General features: G+C 37.0%; 1 protein-coding gene across 9 annotated transcripts in view; it reads right to left on the reverse strand.

Annotated features, from left to right (window-relative positions):
• The window catches only part of RBMS3 (RNA binding motif single stranded interacting protein 3), a gene marked incomplete at its 3' end in the record, with an annotated part of 632,486 nt that overhangs the window by 71,880 nt on the left and 547,717 nt on the right, over positions 1-12,889 (reverse strand). For all 9 annotated transcript variants that reach the window (XM_079795310.1, XM_079795314.1, XM_079795312.1 and 6 more), the window contains one exon: positions 1,885-1,995. In XM_079795310.1, coding sequence (XP_079651436.1) covers positions 1,885-1,995 — 111 coding nt within the window. The remainder of the gene's footprint in view (positions 1-1,884; positions 1,996-12,889) is intronic.

The raw sequence follows: 12,889 nt of genomic DNA on the forward strand, positions 1-12,889 counted from the left end.
TGAACTTCAGCAAGTCAGCTGGCTTTGCTTTTGATTCAAATGACTAGGATTTATAAAGTGTTTCTTGCTGGGCTTTGCATTATAACTCCCTCTTTTATCAGATTCCAGATTGTTATTCAATATAATAAGATCGCAATACTTCACTTATTGAGAATTTATGATCCCTCAAGGAGATTAAGGCTGACATGAAGGGAAATCAATAGTGGGCACATGAGGAACTTGAGGCCTCCCAACACTTCATGGAGTCTGTTTTGCTGGTAAATGAGCAAAGCAATGACAAATAATCCTTAACACAGTACTAAAAGCTCCAGAAATATTATCTTCAAATTTTATCTCCCTGATGAAAATTAGCTGTGCCACAGTGTAGAGTTAAATGTCGCCTTAGACACGACTTTTAAAAGTCTAGGTCAGAGACCAAAAAAATCATTCAACCCAGTCCAGCCTTCAGACAGGTAAAGTATCATCAACTGCTTTTTATAGGATCAGAAACTGAAGTCTTAGAGATAGGTACTTTGTTTATGTTAATAAAATTAAACTTCTTTATTGAAACAAAGCAACTCTTTTCATTAGCTATCTGGACTTTCTTCCTATTTAGAGCAGATTATTGAGGCCTCAGTGGACATATCAGAAACATCTTATATTCCAAAAAAGCCTATATATCAAGAAAACCATTGCTTTAAGGCAAAATTTCCAATATATAACTAGTGCACATAGTATATGAAGATATTTGGAGATGATGCTAGCATAATTGTGAACAATCACAGAAGTGGTGACTATGAGACATATAGCCTTAAAGACATAAAGGCACGTAGTCAAAGGAGCCCCATATATCATGTTCAATACTTCAACTAGACAGAGAGAGAAATTGAGACTGGACAGATAGAAACAATAGGGCTCAATCAAGATTTGAGGCTAGAATTCCTAACTTCAAGTCCAGTGTTCTTTCTATAATACTTAAGCTGCTTCTGTAAAAAGAAAATATATTTCTCTTTCTACATCTTTAAAAATGAAAAATTAAAAACTCTTAGCAATGGTGTCACATGAGAGGTTGACTTTGATGTCTTTCACTGTTCTCTATAATGGTAATTAACAAAGTTGCAGTATTCCAGGTTGTATTAAAACATTTGCCTTCTTGACTATTTGGGGAATTGCCTTTGTATGGATTTAAAAACTAACACAAAGTATTGCAAATGATTTCAAAGGCCTCCCTGATATAAAATCAAGGCTGCAATGGGAAATTTTTGATGTACTTTTGTTCCCCAAGGAAAAATAATGGCTAGACGAAAATATCCCAACTTATAAAAAAAAAAAAGATTAAGTACGTTAGAGTCCTTTCCCATTTTTCAACATCATCTATGTCAATATAGTCAAAAGAAAGATGAAAAGAACTCGATTATGTCAGGTTCTCAATTACTTTTTACTGACTTAAACATGGAAACTGAATAAAAAACCCTGTATATTAGTCATAGTCAAGGTTGGTCCCTCACTGTAAGTAACCTGGGAATGATATATTAGCTGAAGTGGTAAGCATCTGGGAAAAGAAAAACAGGCTCAAGTGTATTAAGTTACAAGGTCTAGATTTGCAGGTACATGCATAAAGACACTTTTCCAAAATCAGACATTATACTTGGTGCATTTTGTCTCAAGAACAGGAAGTAACTCAAATTTAAATGCAACACAATATAGCCTTCAGCTCTGTCAATATGAGTAAAATGTGTCCCAGAATGGAATAAGCAGGCAGAAGGCAGCTTGTTCATACTGGAACCTGAAAGGTGTTAGTCAATGGTACAGAGCCAGTTTTGCTGACAATGCCAGTGAAAAGAGAGTATTTCATCTTGTCGAAGAAATCCAAGAAAACAGAACAAAACAAACTTTTCAACTCACCGTTCCTGTTGTGCCCAACGAAAGATGGTTCATCTGTTGTGTCAGGGGGCCCATCATGTTTGCTGGCTGCATTGACATTGGATGGTCCATTGTCGGCGTAATCACAGCACCCTAGAAGCACACACAATGTCCATCTGAAAATACGTTCCACAGGAAACTTAAAACACATAAACACAGTAGACTGCGTTAACATCCAACATGTTTACTTTACTGAAAAGGCTAAATTCAACCATGTATAATTTTTACATCCATCCATGACATTTTCTGTTCATCTAAATAGATAGCATTAGTGGCTTCCTTTCCTCCAATGTGATTTATCTGTGATGTATTTTAAATGCCTGTTATTTATAATTCTAATATTTAATGTAGAATGTATTCCAAGATATCATATATATGCCCTCTCTCATTGTTCTAAATACTAACTTCAATTAATTAAAAATATACAAGTATAATGGAAATTCTCTAGTTTTTATTGATACTGAATAAGACTTTTGGTTTACAACATTTATCTATGATTTCTATGGACAGATTTTGATCACCTCAATACAATCTACCACTGTGGTAATAACACTGGTCCAGATGGGTTCCTTCACTGGATCTCTTTGGACATACTAAAATCTAATATAAATGTTATAAAAATTCAAGTTACTATTTCCCATGTTTTAAAATTTGAATATTTTGACCTACTTTCTTTGTGTCTATGCTTTTGACAGAAGATACTAAACTGTTAAATGCTAGTCAAATGCAACATTGCTATAATTTTCTAAAAATGTAAAAATGTCAATTGTTTAATCAGGTGTTAGGAAAAACCTACTTTTAGAATATGCTTTTTTATTTATTATAACTATTGGAATGTAAGAAATACTAGATATTTTAAAAAAACACTTCTGTCCATATATAAAGTGTCGCATGGCTATTGAAGTACAGAGCCAGGCCACATACTCTCTTTCCTTTTCCTCTATCCTACTTTTATACCTTAATTGACTAACTTAGACAATGGAAAAATATTTTTTAAAAATTGAAAATCTAGGGTTGGATGGAATCTTTGATATTATATTATCCCACTGTTTCATTTTAAAGATGATGATAAAGGCAGAAGCTCATGCTTATAACAGCTCATTTAAACGTTCCATGGTAAGAACATGATAGGTATCTGAATGCTATTTTTTCCTATAAACATTATTTTTTCACGGCGTGGCTTTTTCTCCATATCTGTAAGTAAACATTTTGAAGAAATAAAACTAGGACAGATCCACGTAGATGACAGGCTCTCAGACCCCAAACTGATTACCCACAGGCAAATGTTTCCTAAAACACTTTTGCTCAGGATGATTAATTCCTCATGTTACTATCCAAATCCAACTTCCCAACTGTAGGTGTTAAAAGATCAGGCTATCACTCAGCCTTTTTTTATGAACTCCTCTCCATGAATATGGAGGAAGAATAGCAATTGAGCCAAATATTTGGAAATGCTTACTATACAGATTCAACTTTGCTCCAAAAGGCTTTTGAGCAAGATTCAATCAGAAAATATATGTTATTTTAAAGGTCTTTAGCTTGGAAATATACACAGTTGTGGATTTGTGTTGTTTGAATTTTGTGATGCTTCTGTGAATTGTGGTTCATCAGGATGCTTCTTGAATGAGAAACATGATAAAACTTTTACTTGTAATTCAGAGACACATCACAGTTTCTTCCTGCTGTCTGAGTTGCTTTAACAAAACCATCTTTACTTGATATTAAAAACAAAAATCACTTACTGGCCTTCATTTAAGAAGAACGAAAGTTTTTAAATCACTTAAAGAAAAACCATATAGAATAACCTCAGAGTTAAGACAAGTTCTAAAGCTTTTTTTTTTTCCAACCCCAAAGTGGCACTTGCACAATATTTTAATCCTTAGCAGGTGCAAGACTTCAATACTCTTCTTGAACTTGAGACTTAGTCTACCTTTTCAGAATATTTGCCCCTAGAGATTCTATCATACAGCTAAACTGTCACAGTCTTGGAAACCCCTCAATTTAATCAGCCTGCGCGAGTCACATAAAGATTGTTTGTCATAAATCAGAGATAAAGACCAAATTGTGTTTGGTAGAAGAATTTCTTTTCAGCACCCTAGGGGGTGACCTCATTCCCCAGTGTGGCAGAGGCAGACTTGAGTCTTTGTTTGGAAGGCAATATGCAAATGAGATATGTGAGTATGTGACAGATGAATCAAAATCCATGCATGATAAGAATAGAAGGATTGAATGCCTGCATTTGGAACTAATTTAGGAAGGATTGTCTGGTCTCTTTAAAACATCCTTTCTCAGAAAGTGTTTGGGGACACATTTGATTACAGATGCCACAGAGCAAGCTCTGCTTCTGTGTATAAACCAAACACCTGACAATCAAAGGAAAGAGTGGAAAGGGACTTGTCATCCTTTGGAATTGTAACTAGCAGCACTAGGCAAGGAGTGTGAAACAATGTAAGGGAAACATTCTTTCCCTACCTAGACCAGCTATTACAAATAAATGAACAAGAAAATAGTAATTCTTGGGGGAGGCCTGGTAAGAACATACATTCTTATTCATATTCAGTAAAGATGTTCCATGAAAAGAGGATTCCCACAAATTATTAAGAACATTAATTTCGTAGCTGTCTTAAGGGGTGGAATAACTTTACAATCAGTGAGTAAGGTGGAAATAGTAGGCAGGAACCTCTTGGAGAAACACATTTTCTTGATGACCCTTTATCAGGGAAGGAAACTTAAAGAATTTGAAGTGCTGGCTATTTACAACAAAGAATGGTGTTTGCTAGTCACTTTCCTCATCAAAGAATGTCCTTTGTATTGTACATGACATTTCCAAAGAAGAGAGAAAAGAAAGAAGAAGAACAAAATAGGAAAAGAAAAATAACAAAAAAGGAAAAGAAAAACCAATGGTTGTTAAGGCCAAACTAGTGCCCTCACCTATAATTGTGTCTCATTAAATATACTGTCAAATCCATTTCTACCCAATGCATTTAAGCCATAGACTGAAGAGTGTTTTGTGACAGATGTTGCCAACACATTAAGGGTAATTTCATTTTCTCGAAATGTATAGAATGTGCTGTCTGATGGAGTTTGCTTGGCAAATGGCAAGGCAAAAGGAAACAGATTTTTCATTTTAGCATCTCCGGATGTCTGGGTTTGCTCAATGTTTAAGCCTGCAAAGAAAAATACTGTAACATGCTGTAATTCCACTAAAAAGCACAATGACCAAACAGCTGATGGAAATGTCTGGTCTGTTTTAGCCACTGCCTCTGCAAAACAAAGCTGCTCACGCTCAAGAGATGGAGGGCCGATCTGGTCGCCCTAGTTCTGAAATAAACAATTTCAACAGTAATTTGGATAAAGTTTCCAAAGATCATTGATGTGGAGTAAACACAGCTGACCTAAGGCCAGAAAAGCATCTGCGTTGTTAACCTTCTGCCAATAGTTGAAAGAAATTTCAAGTCTTGGAGAGTTCATCAATATTTTAATTTCCCAAATGAAATATAAGATGATTGGCAAATAGGGGAAATGTGGGCAGGCTCTCCTCCAACAAGAGCACACATAGCTGGCTCAAAAGCCGTATGAAACTATTGCAAATTTGCTGATCAGCTTCCCTGCTTTCTCTTATTTCCTCTTGGTCTAGTTCAGTGGTCGGCAAACTGCGGCTTGCGAGCCACATGCGGCTTGCGAGCCGCGGTTTGCCGCTCTGTTGACTAATGAGTTTGCCAACCACTGGTCTAGTTCAACACAGCAACCAGAGTGATCCTTTGAAAATATAAGTCAGATCCTGTCACTCTGAGGGGTTAGATGGGCTTAGGCAGTTTAGGACAAGGGCTCCAGGAAGAGAAGATGGTAGCTAAGGTCTGGGGTGGAGAAGGTGGCTAGAAGAGGTCAATGGGGGGAGAAGGGGGACATATTTAATACTTTGAACAATAAAGATTTAAAAATAAAAGATGAATTAAAGCTAAAAAAATAAAAAGAGGAGGAGATGAGCCAGGTGGTCAGGATGTGAACAAGACAGGCAGAATGTACCAGTCAACTATAGAGCTGCCCTCCCCTGAACACAAGAGCGGGAACTAAAAGCAGGGAGAGAGGGAAAAAAGAGACTGGGTGGTGTTCTTTTTTTTGAAAGAGCCAATAGAGGGCAAGAGCAGGAAAATATAAACCCCTAGACTAGTGAACTTCTGAGCAACCCTTTTTGGGACCCCTCTGGTGTGCCAAGAGATTTGTTACTTTCACTGGAGTAAACTTCACTTCCCTTTGCTTACTGTTCCCTTGTCCCTGAATTCACTCCTCGACTTCTGGAGACAACGAACCTAACAGTTCACACTGGAGTCTCAACTCCTTTGCTCCAAATCCTCCAATGGCTATTCCTCTTACTCAGGGCAAAAGCCAGTATCAGTGCAGGGCCCCAACAAAGCCCGAGATTAATTGCCCTTTTGCTCCTTCTCTGATTTTCTCTCTTACCATTTTCTGTGTGATTCACTTTGCAAGCACACTAGCCTCCTGGCTATTTCTCAAATATTTTCCTTCCTTCATCAATTTTGCATGTGATTCCCCTTCACCTGGAATGCCTTTCCCCCAGATCATCTGCTCAAATGTCTCTACTCAACCCCTCTTCCCTTCTTCAGTTTCTCTCTCAGAGGGGATGTCCTGGCCTGTAGATTAAGTCAAAATTTCAAAACCAGGTCTTCAAATGACATCCTTTGAGCATCTAATTCAAGCCTTGCCTAGTGATGGCCCTATCCTTGGACTGTTATATGAGGCAATCATGCCCTGTAGAGTTTGTTACAATATCTGGCCAACAATGTGGAAGGCATCATACATGATACACATCATTATCATTAGTATGCTTTAATCAGAATGTATTGTTCATATTTAAAGATGAGTATTAGCAGAAAGGAAAATTGTAATTTGTGTAAATAAAGAATAGAGAAATGTAAAAAAAAAAAAAACCACACACACCAAAAACAAAAGAAAAATAACCTCTATTAAAACCAGGACATGGACTACAGTGAGAAGAACACCTACATGCATATTCCTGCGGCTATCCGTACTCTAGTCCAACTAGTGACATTCCAACTTACGATCTGTGGACCTGCAGCAACAAACTAAGGATTAGAATCAAAATCAGAGTCTCTTGGCTTTGTGTCTTCAAATCTGGGTTTAATATCTCCAGATACTGTGATGTACCCTAAAGTTTGAGAAGCTTGCTTTGTCTATAAATTGCTATTGTATAAACACATGTTATAGTTCTTAAATACCAACAATTGGTTTTATTTTATTTATACTGTTTCTCAATTATTTAGTGTAGACCAGCCTTGTGATAGGGCATGAGTCTTTATAGCAATAATCCCATTATATTTTGTTTAAATATGCAAAGAGGCCAAGCCTACATTTTTGATGAGCTGAAATGGGCAACTGTCTGAATAATTCAGGGGTCTGCCTGATGACCTGCCGTGTTTCCATTTGCTCCGTCTCCCTTGTGTTGTTGCCAGTGTGAGAATTCTTCCTATTTGAAATTTCGGTCAGGCCAGAATTTGAAATCATCAGGATGTAAAAGAGGGGAGAAATTATTTGGATAATATAAGTAAAAAAGAGAAAAGAAATGTCACTCTCCTTTCCCCTCTCTTTGTATCTAGGTGCCTTATTGTCAAAATGTTTGTGGTCCATATTAAACTCTTTTCCTACCATGACTTTTAGGGATTTTTTTATAGTAATTATTTAACACAACTTAAAATAGAGCCAGAGGCATGGATGCATGGAACAGACTGACAAATGTCAGAAGGGAGGGGGGTTGGGAGGCTGGATAAAGGAAAATGAAGGGATTAGCTAAAGAACATATATAAGTAGCCCCATGGACACAGGCATTAGTGTGGGGATGGCCGAGGGAGGGGGCTGAAGGTTGGGTGGAGGTGGACAAAGGGGGGGGGGGGGAGGAATCAGAATTAGTGTCAACAATAAAAAAATTGAAATTAAAATGATATTGTTTAAGGTCATTTGTCTTTTTTCTCATCTGTATGGTTTTCTGCCTCTCTGTCAATTTTTTAATATTTCTAATCTAGTTAGAAAATAATTGAATTGAGTTTGTGTACATCAGACTATCTTTAGCCCTAGTAAAATGGAGTACAGAGAATGATAAGGGCTTACAAGTAAATCAGTGAGTGCAAATGATTTTCTAATAGGAAGGATGATGTAATAATATAAATGGCATAAAGGTAGTTTATTTAATCTGGGGAACAGCTATCCAAATGCAGTATCCAGCAATATTTCTGTGCAACATTCCTTGCCGGATATGCAGAGATATTTAATCTTTTTCATTTGTGATCTTTGCATAGGTGGTTTAAAATTTTTTTTTGTTTTTGTTTTTCATTTTTAGCAAAGGGGGTTGTTAAGAGCTGCTCCTGTGGGAAGAGAAAAAAATGGAGCAGAGAGCCTCCCCTCCTTAGAAACAGTCATGAATCCTCAACTACCTTGATAAATCTCCAACCAACTTGTAGAGGGCAGTCTGACTTTAAAACAAATTATGTTTGAAATCCCAAAAGCTGCAGCCGAGCTGGCAGATATGACTTCGACTTTGGAAGCATTTTGGAATGATCCCTGACAAACACTGGCCGTATGGCAGAAAGATCAATCACCGTGGCAAGCAGGAATCCGCACTGCCCCTAGGACTCCATCTGAGCACTTCATCCCTTCCTTCCCCTTGTTGTTCTCTAATTGCTTCTTTCAGTATTATACCTTCCAAGAGGGCAAGGGTTCTGTTCACACATCTTTTGTAATCCCAATGAATAGGAATTTCAGGAAGTAGATATTCAAAACAGTTTTTGTGACTTACTTTTCTCTATCTCTGCCTCTAATTATTCAGTGAAATGAAACATGGCTGACACTTAGCAACATTTTTTATTTGGGATGATCACACTAAGAGGGCCTGAATCATGTCAGCTTGTTCACCACTGTCAAATGCTTCATAAATATTGGCGGGCGGAATGACGAAAGAACAAAATTCCAAATCAAAAGGTAAAAATTTAAAAATGCAAGTTTGAGAGTACTAGTCAAAATGGAGCATTCCAAAGCTTTTGAGAAAACTCCTTTTCACAAGGGGCAGCGCACATATTTGTGAACTTATTAATATATCTTCAATCACCATATTCTTAAGAATGAGATCTGATATTCACCTGATGTAAAAAAGTTCTATGAATACCACCACAGCATATCTGTGGACATTATTAAAATTAAAAGTGTGCTGCTTAATCTAGAAGGGACATTTGACAATATCAGGAGACATTTGGGGAAGGACTGCTACTGACATGTGGTGGGTAGAGGCCATTGATAGTAGAAGCCATCCTACAACACACAGGACACAACCCTACAGCAGAGAATTATCCAGCCACAAACATCATTAGCGCTGAGGTTCAGAAAACCTGGCATATGCAGACAAATATTTGTAAGCTCCATTTATACAAAATGAGAAAGATCTGAAGCTGCAGTAATTAGAAAATGGCACCAAGTACCTATTCAACTCTCCCCTCTCAGCAACTAACAGCAACTCTTAGCTCCTGCACCAAAATTACAATAATGATATAAACAAGTTTCTAAAAGACTTGACATCTAAACCAACTGCCTAAATCCTATAATTTATCAATGAAAGGAGGCAAGACTGGTATGTGACTTTAATTGGCTATATGATTATTTTTTTAGTTCAAATTTCTATTTCTAAAAAAAACAAACAACCCCCCCCACACACAAATTTCTATTTCTATTTATTTTAGAGATATGGCTAACTAGAGTTGTTTTCTCTCTTCTAAGTTTAGATGACTTAGATTCAATTGCTATAATATTTGGGCTGCTACCTTGAATGTGTCATTGTGGGCTAAGGGTATGAAGTTTACAAGCAGATAATTTTAGAACAGTTATGTATATAATTTATCCAAAAAGAGAAAAGCTATTAGCTGTAAAAAGTTATTTTTTTCTTTTTCTCTTAAATATTCTTAATTTTGTGTTGCTTTTTTATTTAGTTTTCATTGATTGGAATTGTTTTAAAAATATGTAATATTAGCCCTGGCCAATGTGGCTCAGTTGGTTGGGCATCATCTCATGCACTGAAGGGTTGCTGGTTCTATTGATGGTCAGGGCACATGCCTGGGTTGAAGGTTCAATCCCAGGTCAGGGGCTTGTAGGAGGCAGCCAATTAATGTTTCTCTCTCTCTCCCTCTCCCTTTCTCTCTCTCACAATCAATGACAAAATTTTTAAAAACTATGCAATATTAAAAGACACTAAAACCAAATTAGTTTTAACCATGGAGTCTCCTTTAAAGGAATCCTAATTAAATGCCATGCCTATTCAACTGTGAATAATGGTTTCAATGATTGGTTAAGTACCTATTTATAAAATAATGTCATTTTGAATAAGAATATAAGTATGTCACATTGAAGTATTTCTTACCAAAGCAGGTACTTAGATAATTAGGATTCTCAACAATGCTTTATTAAATCCCTTAAAATTTTTTTCTTAAAACTAAAGAAATCTGTTTGGCAGTGACTTTGATGTTTTTAACAGCTTCTTTAGAACTTGAATAGATCAAAATGTAAATATGTTACATTACTGAGGGAGACCTAAAAACTTGAAGACATGGGTCCCACCGGTCAAAATGTTTTTGTAGACTAAAGTTCAATACAACAATTAGTTTTTTAATCATTAAACTTGTTAAAATTGTGAAAGGAAATAAATTATGCAGGTGGGTTACTATATTCCTTTCCTTTTGTTTTTCTACTTAATGAAATCATAGTTGCAGAGCCAATAGAAATATGAAGTATGCATAGAAGGATCCCAGTACTTCAGTGAGCTTCTAATGACTTCAGCAACAGAGGGTGAATGTATGTCCATTAGCTTCCCATTCTAATTCTATAATTTAATCAAGTGTGGCTCTCAGCACAAACGTGTGTTATGAAAATCCACATGGTGTGTTCTGAAGATATGAAGGACTCACACAGTTTGTGTGGAAAAACTAATAGTGCAAACCTAAGTCCTTTGTCTTTACTTTGCAGAACTCATGGTATATGCCAGTGATGGCGAACCTCTGACACGCGTGTCAGTGCCATTTCTGATGACACGCGGCCACTGAGGCGGCCGCATGCCGAGGATGAAACATTTATGTTATTTAAACTATAAATATCGCAAAATAATGTTTTTTCCTCAAAGGGACACACTACCCGAGTTATGCTCAGTTTTTTGGCGAAGTTTGAAACACTGAGCTCAAAAGGTTTCCCATCACTGGTATATGCCTTCCTCACACATGCATATAGTTCCAAAATTAGTTTGAAGATATTTAAGAAGAAAGAGATTTAAGAAGAAAGAGATTAAAGACCATTAAGCTATAACACTTGCCAAATGAATGGGTTGGTCATAATATATTTCACTATATTCCCTACTTTTTAAGATACAAAGTAAACTACTGATATCTACCAATAAAATATATTACAAAATTAAAAATTATATTAGAGATATGGAGAACAGCTCCTTACCATTTTCCTACCTTTAAGATAACCCTAAAAATATGCACATCCCTTTAAAGATAAGCAGAACTAATTTTCCTTCTTTTTCATTCCAAGAGGGAATATAAAAGAGGCCATGTTAAACTACCTTCTCTACCAAAGTACAGCATAGATCACATTTTATAGCTGAGTTAGCATCATGACAGATATTATTTCATAGTGGAAATGTCACATATTAAGGACATGGGCACTGTTAAGCCAATGGCTGTTGTAAGTTAATGTATTGGAGGAGTTTAAGGGCACATAAGACATTCAGTGATGGGATCAAAATATTTTCCATGCCTGCTTGTCTGTCCAGAAATCATTTAGATGGAATCAGCAGTAGGATCACCCATGAGACCATGCCTTTCTATTTTAGTTCCACATGACATCTCCAAAAGAAGGTTCTTACAGGTAGATCTAGGCTGGCCTCTTTAGCATAGCACACGTGCTTTATAAAGAGCCCATGGCTTCCCATTTACCCTTTGGTCTAATTCTCCAAGACTATCCACATAAGGTCTCTCCTCCTACCCACTGAACTCCTCATCCTTCTCTGACCCATCTTTCTCTCTTGCCCTTGCTGTCTCTGCCCGGAGTTTTCGGCATCTACAGCAGGTTTGCATGTGTGTAGATCAAATGCTACATTCTAGGAAACGTTTCCTGTGTCTGACCCAGGATGGTGGTCATTTGATTCTCTCTTCTCTCATGCTATGTGTCACACACCTTGAACATGATCATGCTGGATTCTAAGTCCACTGTGCTGTTCATGATGTTTATTCATTTTCCAATGGTTCTACAACCTAGCACAGTGTCTATTATGAAAGAGGTAGTAATGGTGCTGAATGACTAAATGAGTGATGGCACTTGCTTATCAGCCAGGGTACCCCTGACTTTAAAGGGATGTAAACTCAACAGCAACTCCATGCTGACACTGGATAAGAGGATTCAATTAAAAAAAAAACAGAAGCAATCCCTTGATTGGACAATAGGATGGTCTTAAAAATCCATTCATTCAATGGCTTTGCTTTCCTTTAACAGTGCCCCTGTCTGACAACTGCCAGCATGATGTCTTTGTCATTTAGTATGAGAATTCCTGGTCTTCGAAGGGCCACATACTACCCAAGGAACTTTAATGTTTGAGTTCACTACATAATTTCCATCCTATGGAAGACTTATACATACCCCATGACATGGTACAACATTCCCTTCATGTATTACAGCTAAGACACTGACACAACTACAGTGTAAACTTTTTCTTTAGGGCTTTCCCATGCCACAAACCGTTTTAACAGTCACATATCTGCTCAGGTTCTTGTCAAACCTCGCCATGCGATAAGAGGGAAAAAGTGCTTTACTCACTTACACAGCCATCACTTTGTATACCTCCAAGTAGGTTTTCAACGTACAGGAAGTTTAAAATGCACGTCCTAAGCGGTATTTCAGGCCAGTCTTTTTCCAAATG

The sequence above is a fragment of the Cnephaeus nilssonii genome (assembly GCF_951640355.1).
Source record: "Cnephaeus nilssonii genome assembly, chromosome: 17".
Classification (NCBI taxonomy): domain Eukaryota; kingdom Metazoa; phylum Chordata; class Mammalia; order Chiroptera; family Vespertilionidae; genus Cnephaeus; species Cnephaeus nilssonii.